The sequence below is a fragment of the Oryctolagus cuniculus genome, chromosome 4 (genome assembly GCF_964237555.1).
Source record: "Oryctolagus cuniculus chromosome 4, mOryCun1.1, whole genome shotgun sequence".
In the NCBI taxonomy this organism is placed as follows: Eukaryota; Metazoa; Chordata; class Mammalia; order Lagomorpha; family Leporidae; genus Oryctolagus; species Oryctolagus cuniculus.
Genome location: NC_091435.1, coordinates 168,808,765 through 168,823,635, shown reverse-complemented (window position 1 = coordinate 168,823,635; position 14,871 = coordinate 168,808,765). Strand labels below are relative to the sequence as shown.

General features: G+C 53.6%; 1 protein-coding gene and 2 long non-coding RNA genes across 5 annotated transcripts in view; 2 read left to right on the top strand and 1 right to left on the bottom strand.

The window, feature by feature from the left end:
- Positions 1 to 4,342, bottom strand: part of GPD1L (glycerol-3-phosphate dehydrogenase 1 like) — a 49,139-nt gene extending 44,797 nt beyond the window's left edge. The window contains exon 1 of one of the 3 annotated variants that reach the window (XM_051858915.2): positions 4,164 to 4,342. In XM_051858915.2, coding sequence (XP_051714875.1) covers positions 4,164 to 4,210 — 47 coding nt within the window. In that variant the 5' untranslated portion in view covers positions 4,211 to 4,342. The remainder of the gene's footprint in view (positions 1 to 4,163) is intronic. The other 2 variants (XM_051858917.2, XM_051858916.2) reach the window with 2 other exon arrangements.
- On the top strand, positions 1,843 to 3,255 carry LOC138849410 (uncharacterized). Its single transcript, XR_011388237.1, has 2 exons — positions 1,843 to 1,937; positions 3,046 to 3,255. It is a non-coding gene; the product is annotated as an uncharacterized lncRNA (long non-coding RNA).
- Positions 4,343 to 4,450: 108 nt separating the features above from the next.
- On the top strand, positions 4,451 to 14,774 carry LOC138843062 (uncharacterized). The gene is made up of 3 exons (XR_007924465.2): positions 4,451 to 4,601; positions 7,408 to 7,498; positions 10,212 to 14,774. It is a non-coding gene; the product is annotated as an uncharacterized lncRNA (long non-coding RNA).
- The last annotated feature ends 97 nt before the right edge of the window (positions 14,775 to 14,871 follow it).

The following is a 14,871-nucleotide window of genomic DNA, read 5'->3' as shown; positions in this document are numbered from 1 at the left end:
TTTCCCAGGCCACAGCAGAGAGCTGGACTAGAAGAGGAGCAGCCAGGACCTGAACTGGCACTCCCATGGGATGCTGGCACTGCAGGCAGTGGCTTTACCTGCTATGCCACAGCGCTGGCCCTAGTACTGGTGGTTTTTATACCAAGCAGGTGGGGGAATGATACACACTGCTGCCGAAGTATCCTTTTTCTTTCTAATTGCACAAATCTTCTCACCCTGGTGCACGGGGGAACCTTGAATATGCCAGCCCATTCCTCACGCAAGTCTGCATGCAGCTCCCACAGCCGAGGGCAGATGGCGCCACCGCGCACAGGGAAGGGACTACGCCTGGCCCCAGAGGAGCCAGGAAGCAGCCGGGTCACAACAGGGACTGAACAGCACAGAGCACCGGCACCAGGAGCCCGAGCGGACGAGGCCCACACGCAGCTGCGGTCGTCCACGCGAAGTGGGCAAAAGCTCTCCCTAGTCTTTAGTCTCAGAGCAAGTGTCTGGCTGAGGGGTGATAGAAGCTGAGACGAGATGGGCAGTGCTCCAGCCACACCTCAGTCTCTCCACTGGGGTTTTGTCTTCTCCCCCATCCTCCACCAGGTTGGCCTGACTCCAAACCAGTGCATTGCGTGCCTTAATAAAGGCTCTGGACAAGGATGGGGAAACCAATGAGAGCAGCGGCTGACGCTCACGGGGTGCTCGTCACCACGCACACGCCCCGGATCAGCTCCCGTAATCCTAACCGTAATCCCCGACAGCAAGACCGGTGCTGTAAGCAACAGAGAGGTGGGCTGCCAAGCGCGGCCCGGGCAGCAGGACTCCCACAGGTGGCTCGGGCTGTGTGTCTGGACGCTTGCTTCCCTGCCAATCAGGTCCCATGGTCTTAGTTCTTTTTTTTTTTTTTTTTTTTTTTTGACAGGCAGAGTGGACAGTGAGAGAGAGAGACAGAGAGAAAGGTCTTCCTTTTGCCGTTGGTTCACCCTCCAATGGCCGCTGCGGCCAGCGCGCTGCGGCCGGCGCACCGCGCTGATCCGATGGCAGGAGCCAGGAGCCAGGTGCTTTTCCTGGTCTCCCATGAGGTGCAGGGCCCAAGCACTTGGGCCATCCTCCACTGCACTCCCGGGCCACAGCAGAGGGCTGGCCTGGAAGAGGGGCAACCGGGACAGAATCCGGCGCCCCAACCGGGACTAGAACCCGGTGTGCCGGCGCCGCAAGGCGGAGGATTAGCCTAGTGAGCCGCGGCGCTGGCATGGTCTTAGTTCTTGACCTGGATTTGGGCTGTGTGTGGATTACCCTCCCAAGACACTGGTAAGGAAACCTGGTTCCCCTCTGGTTTGGCTTTTGTTTTTTTTTCCCCAAGGCACAAGGCACAGACACAGCCTGAGAAGTCATGCAGGTTAGGAAGCCCCCACCCCAGCAAAGCAGGGCTCAGGTCGATGCCAAGGGCACCTCCTCAGGCCTCCTCCTCCCTCTGGCCTTTCCGGGGCAAAGAAGGTTCGCCAAGGGCCGCGACAACGGCACGTTACATAACCCTCTTCCTTTCCCGCCCAGGTGCCTGGCAAGCCAGCCAGCCAGCTTCAGAGAAGCGGACGACAGGTGAGACAGGCGACACTGGCGAGACACTCACCGAGGGCTGGAGTACCTTTCACCTCTGAGCTTCAGAGCGACAACACCCCATCTTCATGAGCAGCCTGGGCGAGGTCCAAATCCCAAGAGTAAATATTGCTTAAGCAACTTGACATTCCTGGCGGGGGGGGGGGGGGGGGGGCAATCCGGAAGGGCAGGTCTACCTCTTGGTGAGTCGTTCTAAAATCAGCAGGTCAAAGGACCTTGGGGGAGGGCAATCTGTCTGTGCCGCCCTCAGGAATGGGATTCGGCGAGTGTAGCTTCAGGGGTAACGCCCATGCACCTGATCTTGCCACCAGACTTGCAGGAGCTCTGTGTAAAAGGTACCATCTCATCTCAGACTTTGTATTTCTTTTGATCTTCCATGCCCCTATGCATTCTCAGACCCGGAGGTATGTGGCTTAAGGGCAGGGATTGGAGCCACTGGTGGCTGGCTACCTAGAAAGACCTCAGTACCTCCATGGGGTCCACTGGGCCAGAAGTGCACCCCCGCCCCTCGGGCTGCGCTCAGTTTCCAGCTCTCTGGGGAGCCTGTGCTTTGCTGTCTAGGACTGAAGCGCCTCTGCACCCATGGCAGTGACCGAGAAGACGCAACCCTTCCCAGCTGATGCCATAATTAGCGGAGCCAGGCAGCCAGCCCAAACCACCGGCACGTTTCTCAATCGCTCTGCCTCAGCCTCACTGGCCAAGTTTTACCCCATGTCTCGGGGCTGCAGTGGGCCAAGAAAACAGCAGAGCACGTGAGCATGCAGCAGCCACATCCCCGGGGAAGCAGGCAGGGGGTCCCCTCCACTGCTCTGACTCAAACGCAGTGTGGCCAAGCTGCTGCCCCTGGCAGAGGAGGACAGGGGTGGCATCTGTGGGATTTTACAGAAGAGGAAACTATAGTTAGAAGAACAAGCGCTTTTCCAGGGACACGGCCAACTGGGCAGCTGACACCTCACTCGAGTGACCTTGGGGTCCCCGGGGCAGAGCCAAGCTTTGAGTGTAAATGAAGCTCTGCAGTGGACGGGGACCAAGTCCATGAACTGCTGTGCGAAACGCTCTTTCACGGGTTGAAAAAAGCAGCTTACAGAAAAGTGCGTAAAACCCTGGAGTCCAAACTAGTAGTTGTTTACAGGAATCTGGGGAACCGTTTGCTTGGGTCTGGTGGAATTCCTCCAGAAAGCACAGAGCAGTTACTAACAGGCTGTCCTCCAGGAGGTACGTAGGGGGACAAATGCAGATGGGAAATGTTTCCCTGTATTTTTTGGCACTGTTTGCTTTTTTTTTTTTTTTTAAATGCCTGGATGTATTACCTAATCAAATACAGTTTTAAAAACTAGTTTTCAGGGACCAGCGCTGTGGCTTAGTAACTTAAGCCTCCACCAGGGGCGCCAGCATCCCATATGGGCGCCGGTTCTAGTCCCAGCTGCTCCTCTTCCGATCCAGCTCTCTGCTATGGCCTGGGGAAAGCGGCAGAAGATGGCCCAAGTCCTTGGGCCCCTGCGCCCATGTTGGAGACCCGGAAGAAGCTCCTGGCTCTTGGCTCCAGATCAGCCCAGCTCCAGCAGCAGTGGCTATTTGGAGAGTGAACCAGCGGATGGAAGACCTCTCTACTCTGCCTCTCAAATAAATAAATAAATCTTAAAAACTAGTTTTCAGACATTCGGGTAGCATTTACTTAGCCAGCGTCAGGCCGGAGGGCAGGTGCTCTTCTCCAAAGCCGGGTGGGGAGTAGAGACAGAGCACCTGACAAGTCACTACAGTGTGGGCGCCAGGCGCGCGGGGAGGGGGCCCTTGCTTTGCTGAGGGCGGAAACGCGGGCACCAGGGAAGGTTTGCCGCGAGATGCACTTCCTAGCACTAAGTACCTCGAGTACCTGCCACAGGACTCCTAGAAGACCCAACTGTGGGGCATGCCAAGCCTCGGGAAAGGACAAGTGGGCACAAGCCATTACAGGACAGGGTCCCGCCCAGCTATTCTATGTCAGGCCCTCACCCAGGGTGAGAAAGAGTGCGCGCAAAGCAAAAACGGGCTGCAAGTGCCAGATGCCATATTCTGCCTTCCTCCCCAACACCAGGAATCCCCCCGGGAAGGGCACCCACAAGGCTGCCATCTGCGAAGCGCTGGCCAAAGCCCGGGGCACCACGCGCTCTCTTCCCGGTCAAGTCCCACCGAGCCCGACGGGGACACACAGCACCGCAAACGCCTCCCCGGGGAATCCGCGACGCCCGTAGCAGCGCGGCCTGCTGAACTTGGCTTTGCTTCCGGATACCACGTTCCCAGGACCCCGAGAGCCTGGCCTTAGCAGGCAACGCCGGCCGCGCCAAACACGCGGGCGTGGCGGGCAGGTGGCCCGGGCGCAGACAGGTGGCCCCCCGCGGGCGCGCCCGCCCAGCCCCTCCCGAGCCGGGGCCCCGGCGCGGCCTCCCCCCGGGCGCACGGTGCCCAGCCTGGCCGCGAGGTCGCCCGCGCGCGCGGTGCCCGGTGCCCACGCCGCCCGGTGCGCCCCCGGAGACAGCGGCTTCCTGGGGGCGGAGCTCGCGCGCGCGTCCGCTGCCGCTCACCAGTTTCCCGATCCCACGATGCACACTTTCAGGGGTGCCGCTGCCATGGCCAGGCCGAATGCAGCAGCCCGGGCCGCGCCTCCCCAGCCGCTCCGCCTGGCCCGCCTGCCCGCCCGCCGGCTCCTCTCTGCCAATGGCCGCGGCCACCCCCGCCCGGGCGCCTGGGGCCACAGCTGACAGCCGGGAGGCCCCGCCCCGCCCCTCCCAGGACCCACTGCGCACGCCCGGCCCCTGCCCGAGGCCTGTCGGGACTTGTAGTCCGCGCCCCGTGGCCGGCGCATCCCTGGGCGGCCTCTCCTGCCTGCGCCACGTGCAGGCCGGAGTCGCCAGTTTGCTGCGCCGCTCGTGCGCTCCGCCCCCTCCCCGGGGCGCCCAGGGCCTGAGCCCGCCCCCAGCGGGTCCCCCAGCGCGGGAAGAGCTCCGCACTGCGGTTTGGAGGTGAGCGTGGCTCCTGGGTTGCCTCTAACGTGGAGTGGACCTGGGGCGGAGCGCCGAGGGCCCACCCCACACAGCCTTGGCGGCCTTGCGCTTGATCGTGACCTGGGAGTTCCTGAGGCCTTGGGGACTGGGTTGCACTGGACCCACCCACTCCTGGGTTGAAGCTTTTTCTAACCGGAGTCCCATAGACAGGTGCAAGGCAGGGGGCGTGGTCCCTCGCCTCTGGCCTGCGGGCCTTGCTCCCTCTGGCACTGCGCTCTTTGACTTCTCCCGGTTGGCGTTAGTGCTCCGGGCGCCACCTTTTCCCCTCTTCCCGGCAGATCAAGCTTTAACTTGTAGGCGCCGAGCCAGGCGCGCCGCAGGAGGACAGAATACTTGGCAAACTGCTGCGCAGTGGAGGCCTAGCCCAGCCCCGCCCCGCCCCCGCCCAGCTCCAGCCCCTATCAGCCACATCAGAAACCCCTGGGGTGCCGGTGCCAGGATTTCTTTGAGTTCAGGAGATGACGGGTACCAACCCTGAAACATCCATCCGTGGAGACGGACAAAGCAGATACCTTGGTAGCTGTGAAAGACCTGGGCCTGCTGGTCTGATGGCCCGAGGATTAGCTGATTACTGTTTTCGCCTCCACCGTCTGTGTTAATTAAGGAAATACTTACAGGACTGGGGGAGGCAGGGCCTCTGTCTGCTCCCTCTCTCTTGGTTTGCAGCAATGCGGAGATGCATATGCAGGAATATCGGTTCAGTGGTCAAGCTGTGTTAATTCTTCCTGCGTTTGCCTTACAAAACGCGCTTGTCAAATTATGTGATGAGGTGGTGCTGTTGGCTGGTAGCTGTGCACGGCGGAGATTTGCACTAAGTGATGCACTTGACTTTTTGGCCTTTCCCCGGAAACTTATACCTCATCTGAACACGCTCATTCCTAAATGGAACAATTACACCTGCCTCATCGGGGCTGCCTGACTATGCTGTGGACGTACCGGGCCCAGCACCGTCCTGCGGTGTCCGCTGAGCACCTGACGTGCACGACACGTTGTGCCAGGACCAGCCACTGAGATCAAAGCTAAGGCTAAGTAGGTCAGATGCACACACGTGATGTTGAGAGAATAAAATGAATTGCAGGAGCAGGCAAAGTAGGATCCCATTTCTGTTGGCTCAGAAACAAGCAAATTAAATAGAGGAGGGTACTTCAAAGAGTTCGTGGGAGAAATGAGCTAAAAGGTAACCTTTTGAAGTCACTTCATTTCACTAGGGAGCCTGGTGTAGTGAAACCATTGAGGACGAGATAAGCACAGATACAGGTTTGTGGGCATGGTGGAGGGAGCATACTTGTTCATTCTGCAGTTAGCATATACTGTAACCACTTTGGCGTAGCTACTAAACGGAGGTCTTGGGGAGAGGCTGCCTTCTCCTTGTGCTGAGAGCTGGGAGACAGGGGAGTGCCTGGCGTGACCCCCGCTTTCCTGTCTGGCCAACAGGATGGATGTCGGTTGCTGAAACAAAGCTGGCCACAGATTGGACACTCAATAAATATTGAATGAAAGTGAATGAGGTCGCTGAAGGAAGTGGGTCAAGGAAGGAAGGCAGACAGCAGGACGGGACTCTGCCGTGGACTAGGTGTCCAGTGGGAGGGGGCTGAGAGAGAAGCAGTGGGGGTACTGGGGGGAACCATGGTTCTGGAGAAAGCCTTTCGAGGTGGGGTGATCACGGGGGTTTGAGATTGGGCGAGTAAGATAAGGCCTGGAGCGGATCTCCACGGCTAGCAGGAGATGCACCCCGCCCCGTGAGCGTGTGCAGGGAGTACATTGCAGACTGGTGTTCCTAAGAGCTGTTATCTGAGAGGTGGAAGTCTTGGAGGAGGACTGTTTTTCCATTCTGTGCAAAACCTGAGAGCAGTTGCCTTTTGGTTTGGGGGCAGGCGCAGGCTCAGCTTGCGATGGGTGGAGGTTTCCATGGAAGGCAGAGACACGGAGCTTGAAAACGTGTAGCTGTGTCCCTCTGCTGCTGTGACAAAGCACCGCAGACTGAGTCACATAGGAAGAACAGAAACTTCTTACCGTGACGGAGGCTGGGAAGTCTAAAGCCAGGGTACCAGCTTGTGGGGTTTGGTGAGGATCTCCTGGCTGGCCCTCCCATGGAAGGGGAGTAGAAGGGCATGAAGGGCTTGGCTAGTCCCCTCTAGCCTTGTATAAAGACACTAGTTCTGGGGCAGGTGTTTAGCAAAGAGTTAAGCCCGGATGGGAGCATCATGTATCAGAGCGCCTAGGATTGAGTGCTGCCTCCACCTTGTTTTTCTTGAAAGATTACTTATTTGTTTGAAAGACAGAGGGACACAGAGAGAAGACCAGTCTTCCATCCCCTGGTTCACTCCTCAAATGGCTGAAATACCCAAGGGCTGGGCAAGGCTGAAGCCAAGAATCCATCAAGGTCTCCCACATGGGTGGCAGGGGCCCAGGAACTTGGAGCATCTTCTTCGCTGCCTTCCAAGGCACATTTAGCAAGGAGCTGGGTTGGAAGAGAGCAGCCAGCTTCTCAGGTGGTGGCTTAACCTGCAGCACCACTAGGCTGCTCCTCCTCCTGGCCCCTGCCGGGCCCAGTCCTGGCTGTTGTGGGCATTTGGGGAGTGAGCCGGCAGATGGAAGCTCTGTATCTCTCTCTCGCTCTCTGTGTATGTGTGTTACTCTGCCTTTTGAATAAATAATAAATGATCTTTTGTGAAGGCATAGACTCCATTAATGAGGGTGCCATGGTCATGACTTAATCATATAAAGGCTGCGCTTCCTAATGCTCTTGCTTTGGGGATTACAGGTCAACGTGAACTTGGAAGGGGCCACAGACATTCACCCCATGGCAGTAGGCAATGCTTTCTGGAAGTTTGACCAGAAGACAGGGACATGTGGTAAGGGAGAGGCAAAGCCAACGTGGGAAAGGAAGTAATTTTAGTGTTTGTGTGTGTGTGTTTTAAATCAAGTGGGGGAGGCTGGAACATATTGAAGTAGTCAGAGGAAGGAGGCAGTAGTAGACAGGGACAGATCCAGAAGACAGAAGGGGCAGGGGCACTGCCTGCATCCCGTATCAGAGGGTCCGACTCAGCTCCCAGTGCCAGCTTCCTGCTAGTGCACACCCTGGGAGGCAGCAGGTGATGGCTCAAGTAGTCTCCCACATGGGAGACTGGGATGGAGTTCTGGGCTCCTGGCTTCAGCTTGCCTGAGACCTGGCTGTTTTGACCATCTGAGAGTGAACCAGTGGATGGATGACCTCTGTCTGGCTGGCTCTTTTTTTTTTTTTTTTTTTCTCTCTGTCACTCTGCCTTTCAAATAAATAAATATATAAATATTTAAAAATAAATTTAAGGACTTCCCACTGGCCAGGTCTGCATCAACACAACCATCAAAATAAACACTACTAATGGATCTCCTTGAATACGTGAAATCCATGAGTCTATACTGATTTAGAGAAGTGAACAAGCTTCCACACAGGAATATCGGAGGGAGGGTGGGTGTCTCTGGGTAGCCAACACTGGGTGCTAAGCGTAGTGGTGCAAGTGTCCTGTGGGACAGGAATTCATTGGCTTCAAAGTCTCTGTACAGAGGAGGGAAGAGGAACCTTACCCTGGAGAAACCTGGCTGACACCACTTTTGTCCACAGCCCCAGAGGAGGAACAAACCAGCATATGTGCCGTCTTTAACAGGAATCGAAATGCATTTATTTCATATTGATTTGTTGTACAAAAATTTTGGGAATAGCTCCCAGGCTCTTTTTAAAGATTTTATTTATTTATTTGAGAGGTAGAGTTACAGAAAGAGAGAGGAAGAGATGGAGAGAAAGGTCTTCCATCTGCTGGTTCACTCCCCAGATGGATACAAGCGGATCCCAAGCCGGGAGCTCCCCCTGGGCCTCCCACGTGGGTGCAGGGGTCCAAGCACTTGGGCCATCCTCCACTGCTTTCCCAGGCCATAAGCAGAGTGCTGGGTCAGAAGAGGAGCAGCCGGGGACACGAACTGGCCCCCATAAAGGATGCCAGCAGTGCAGGCAGAGGCTTAGCTTACTATGCCACAGCGCCAACCCCAGACTTAGGGATCTTATAGATCGAAGGTATTTTTGGAGGTGGGTGTTTGGTGTAGTGGTTAACAGTGCTTGGGCCACTCACATCCACATCACAGTGCCTGGGTTTGAGTCCCGGCTCCATTCCCAATTCCAGGTGCTTGCTAATGATGTGCACCCTGGAAGGCGGCAAGGATGTTGGTTTCCTGATACCCACATGAGAGAACTGCATTGGGTTCTTGGATCCTGGCTTTAGGCCAGCCAAGTCCTACCTAGCTTTGCGAGCATTTGGGAAGTGAACCAGTTCATGGGCAATCTCTCTACCCCCCACCCCCTCCATCTCCCCCTCCCCTCCTCTCCTCTCCCCTCCTCTCCTCTCTCTCATTCTCAAATAAATAATTTCAGAGAGGTAGATGTACATAACGAAAACTTAAAACTAAGAAATCTAGTTTTTCTGAAAACTCTCCCGAAGTCTTAGTTCTCTCTAGCATGGAGAACTTCTTCACAGGCTGACACTGATTAAGTTATTTCAGGTGCGACACACTCTGGAGAAACATATTGTTTTAGCCATTTTCCTACACTGGCCACGGCTTTGCTTCCTAACTGTGCCCTGTGCAGACGCTGGGGTGACGTTTGTTCTGGGGACAGCGGCTGAAGGTGAAATCACCCGTCTTCAACATTGCCATTGACAGTCGAGTGAGAAATTGCAGACTTCGGGCTGAAGAAAACAATGCCTCCTTCTGGGAAGTTCCATGGGCTTTTATCCCATTTGCTCGGAAATAGAATCTCGCTGGATGAAAGGCACGTGTGGCCGCTTGTCAGAGCTGAGGGGAACAGCGGCCCCCTGCAGCCGCAGGTGTCAGAGTTGATTAAACCAGCGAGGCTGTCTGTGCACCAGGTTCTGTCCAGCAGAGGACTGCGCCTCCTCACCAGTCCTTCCAGCTGAGATCTGGAGGCTCTTCTGTGTCTTTGAAAGCCACTCCCACAGCCTACCTTCAGGTAGAACCCAGCTCCGATCCTAGCGCTGGATACTATCCATCAGATCTGGCGCGCCAGCCGGCTTGGACCGCCTGGACACTTTGGAGTTGTAAGGATGAAATCACCAGACTTCGTATTGTACCTTTTCAGAGAAGGGCAGAGATTTTTTTTTATGACTTATTTATTTATTTGAAAGGCAGAGTTACAGAGAGAGAGGGAGACACAGAGAGAGGTCTTCCATCTGCTGGTTCATTCCCCAAATGGCCTCAATGACCAGGGCTGGTCGAGGCCGAAGCCAGGAGCTTCCTCTGAGTCTCCCATGTGGGTGCAGGGACTCAAGTATTTGGTTCATCTTCTGCTGCTTTCCCAGGAGCATTAGCAGGGAGCTGGATGGGAAGTGGAGCAGCTTGGACTCAGACTGGCACCCCTATGGGATGTGCAGCTTAGTGCACTGTGCCATAGCCCAGCCACAGGTGGAGAGATTTAGTCAGAGTTTCTACTTGATGAAAAGTCAAGTGTCAGCCTGGACCTGGTTCTTATTTGAGACTAGTCCATTGGTTTATTCTGTAGACACTCCTATTGTGTTCCAGGAGCTGGGGCTCCAGTGTGGGAGCCTGCAAAGTCCCTGCCCTTGGGGGATTCGCATCTGGATAGCAGGACCTGACATGCTAGCAGGTGCCTTCAGTTAGAGCCAACTTGATGCTGTGCTGACGGACTCTGGGGACAGACAAGAAAGGTGCCAGCCCGCACCCAGTGTGCCAGGTAGGACTTTCTGGAGAAAAGATCTCTAGACTGAAGGAAGGGTGAGAGGGGAGTTCACTGTGGGGAGAGTGTGTGTGGCAGAGGGAACAGCAAAGGTGAAGGTTCAGAGGCAAAAGAGAAATAGGCATCGGGTTCCTTTGAGAAACCGAAATGTCATTCCATTTGGGAGTAGAGCAAGAGGTAGACGCAGATGAGGCATATAGGTGGGTAGGGGCTGGCTAAGGCGGGCTCCTGTCATAGAGGTTTGGATTGTATTTGGAAGGTGGTGGCGCAGTATTGAGAGCTTAGCTTGGAGTGATAGGGTGAGCTTGGTCTTTTAACTGGAAGCAGCGAGAACAGTCGGTTAAGCAGCAGGCAGCTGATGAGAGAACCTGCCAGGCCCAGAGCTGCAGCTGACAACTGTGGGGTCTGCAGGGTAACGGAGGGGAAGAGTGAAAGGTGACCTCTGGATTTTTAAAAAGTATTTGTTTATCTATTAGAAAGGCAGAGCAACAGAGAGAGAGATCTTCCACTTAGTAGTTCACTCCCCATATGCCCACAATAGCTAAAGCCAGGAGCCTGGAGCTCCATCCAGGTCTTCCCTGCAGATGGCAGGGGCCCAGGCAGTTGGGCCGTCTTCTGCTGCTTTTCCCTGGCCTCTAGCAGGGAGCTGGATCGGAAGTGGAGCAGCCGGGACACAAGCCGGCGCCCATGTGGGATGCCAGCATCGCAGAGGGTGCTTTACCTACTACGCCACAATGCCAGCCCCTTTAGGCTGCTTTCCAATGCATGATACGTGTTTAGCCCTCACAATATCACTTCATCAGATATAAGCTTGGTCCCTTTCCATAACTTTTTTTCTCTAAACTTTTAATAAAAAATTTTTTTTCTCCAAAAATTTTTATTTAAGGTATACAAACTTCATGCATTTCATAAGTATAAGTTTAGGAACACAATGATCCTCCCCACCCTATCTGCTCTCCTGCCCACACTCCCACCCTCTTCCTCCTCCCTCTCCTATTCCCATTCTTGTTTTTTACTAAGATCTATTTTCAATTAACTTTATGCATGTAAGATTAACCTTATACTACGTAAAGAGTTCAACAAATAGTGTGGGGAAAAAAAGCCTTCCTCAACCCTTGAGACAAGGGCTGTTCAAGGTCATTACATCTCAAAGTGTCAATTTCACTTCTATAGCTTGCCTTGGGCACTCTGTTAGTTACCACAGATCCGGAGGATACATGGTGTTTGTCCTTTTGGGACTGGCTTATTTCACTAAGTATAAAGTTTTCCAGTTACAACTACTTTGTTGCGGATCTCTAAACTTTTTGAAGTCAAAGTAACACATACACAGGGTCTTACAGTGATCTAGGACTAAGTAACACTGAACTCCCCAGCTGCCCCTCCGAGAAACAACCCTTCCAGCCATTTCTGCTGCTTCCTCTCATGTTTACGTCCATATTTCTGCATAATGACTTTATGCTGCTTTTGTTTTTTTGAAAACCCTTTTACATTAGTAGTACATTTCACATATTTCTTTTTTTAAAAAAGATTTTCTTTATTTATTAGAGAAGTAGAGTTGCAGAGAGCGGGAGAGACACAGAGGTCTTCTATCTGCTGGTTCACTCCCCAGTTGGCTGTAATGGCTGGAGCTGTGCTTATCCGAAGCCAGGAGCCAGGAGCTTCTTCCAGGTCTCCCACGTGGGTGCAGGGGCCTAAGGACTTGGGCCACCTTCTACTGCTTTCCCAGGCCATAGCAGAAAGTTGGATCAGAAAAGGAGCAGCCAGGACACGAACCGGTGCCCATATGGGATGCCGGTGCCACAGGCTGAGGCCACAGTGCCAGCCCCAACATCTCACGTACTTCTAAAATGAAACATAACGAATATGCAGGGGTGGGCTTTTGGCTCAATGGTTAAGATGCCACTTAGGACACCTGTGTTCCATTTCAGAGCACCAAGGTTCAAGTCCTGGCTCTGCTCCTAGTCCCAGCTTCCTGCTTATGTGCACCCTGGAAGGGAGCAGGTGATGGGTGACCCTGGACGCTGGGTTCCTGCTATCCATGTGAGAAATCTGTGTTGAGTTCCAGGCTCCTGGCGTAGGCCTGTTCCAGCCTTGGCTGTTGCAGACACTTGGGCAGTGAGCCAAAAGACAGATCTCTCTCTCTCTCTCTCTCTCTCTCTCTCTCTCTCTCTCTGAGATTAAAAAGCAAAGTAGATTAAGAAGTGTTTTAGAAGATGAGGGCCAGCATTGTGGTGCACTAGCTAAGTGTTTGAGATGCCGTATCAGAGTGCGTGGCTCAAGTTCTGGCTGCTCCACTTCTAATCCAGCCTCCTGCGGCTGCTTACTTGGGGAAACAGCAGGTGGTAGCTCAAGTACTTGGATCTCTGCCACTCACACAGGAGTCCTGGATGGAGTTCCTGGTTCCTGGCTGCAGCCTGGCCCAACCCTGGCCATTGTGGGCATCTGGGGAGTAAACAGTGTCTTTCTGTGTCTCTCTGTAACTTGGCCTTTTGAATAAATAAAAAGTAAATTAATCTTTAAAAAAGGAAAAACGTATAATGCTGCTGGCACCCTGGTTCCACACTTGTGTGAGAACTGAACTGGGGGGAGATAAGCATTGGTTGCCCAAGCCACGCAGTTACGGTTCTATGTCACGGCAGCCTGGATGAACATAGCGTCCTCTTTATTTGTTAAACGGATGGACGTTTTCATTATTTCCAGTATTTCTTTTTACAAAACACACTGTAGTCCATAAACACGCACAGATGTTACTTTGCATGTGTCTGTAAGATAAATTTCCATAGTGGGAAGTGCTGGGTCACAGGGTGTACGTGTTTGTCATGTTGAGAGATGCGGCCAGATGGCCCTCATCAGGAATCAGGCCAGTCTCTAGTACCAGCAAAGCAGGAGCCTGCCGGCTTCCCCGCAGCCTTGTCCAGAGAGCGCGTTCTCACGCTCGGTCTCACCAGCCTGGTAGGCTGAGCTATTTCCATTGTAGTTCCCTTACTCTGAATAGAGTTGAATTTTCTGCTGCTTCCTGATTCCTGTATAATTCAGGAAGCCTGTAATGGTATTTGACAATTGGCCTCTTTAACAGGAACCCCACTCCCATACACACGTCCCCTCCCCCACACCCCTTGGGCTTCATACAGTTGTATCACGGTTCTGGGTTTGTTCAGTAATCTGTTTTCATTAATATGCCATGAACATACATTTAGCATAATGCCAGAGAGTGTCCTGAATATGTAAACATTCCCTCCTGTGTACTTTTTCCCCAGATTTCTCCTAACTTAGTAATTGCCTTTTTAAACTTTTCATTTATTTATTTTTTTATTTTTAAAGATTTACTTATTTATTTGAAAGACAGTGACAGACAGGCTGAAGAGGGTGAGATCTTCCATCTGCTGGTTCACTCCCCAAATGGCTACAACCACCGGGACTGGGCCAGGCTGAAGCCAGGAGCCTGGAACTCCATCTGGGTCTCCCACGTGGGTGCAGGGGCCCCAGCACTTGGGCCCCCTTCCACTGCTTTCCCAAGCGCGTTAGCAGGACTTGAACCCAGAACTCATGCGATGCCAGGTGTTGCTGGCTGAACCCGCTGCACCACAATGCCGGCCCTAGTAGTTGCCATCTTTTAAAGTTCATGTGTTTTTCACCTGTTTATCCTTAAAGTTCTTTCTCCACTTGCTGCGTTGGACCTAGAATATTCCCGGTGGTAGTTTGCTGCCAGTGATCCAGTGTGTTAGATTTTCCCCTAGCCTCCCTCCCACCCCAGGCCTACTTCCCGGAATCCAGGTGTTCCTTTCTCTTGAACTGCCCCGTGTTAATTAGAACACACCACTCAAGAACTTCCAGAAGCTTCTAGGGGCATGTCCAGGTCTTTGTGGACCCCACCTTTGGGATTGGAGCCGTATGGCATTCACGATAGGGTACACGCCCCTTCCCTCCCAGGCAGTGTCCAGTGGGGCTGTGAAGGAAGACAGGTCCTTTAATTCCTGTCTGTGGCACAGGCCTCTGTCTTACAATACCCATTTTTTTTTTCTTTAGCAAAAGAGCACCTGCCCTGCAGCCTCGTTGGAGGCTGGCCTTGCAATGCTTTCTGGTGAGTGGGGTGCGAGTTGAAATTACACTCTCCACGGCCAGGTTGTGTCCCACAGAACCAGCATCTGATAGGTCTCTCCCTCCTCCCCATGCTGGGATGCAGATGTGATGCAGGGACCTCAGCTGCCCCCTGGAACTCTTGAGTCAAACTCCATGAAGATGTTTGCAGAGCTGTACTTACAGCCCCGGATTCTACCTCTGACCTGGGCTATGAGTCAGGAATAAGAATGGATTCTTCAGTAACGCGAGACAGTGCTTCCAAAAGCTCATGGCAAGTGGAATTAAAAGATAAGTTCGTTTTGGTGCAAAACATTTTGAATTGCCAACATCATTTTTCGTGATACTCACTTTCCATGAACGGTTTGAAGCCCCTGCACTCTCTCTGCCTGTGATCCCTAGGGTTTT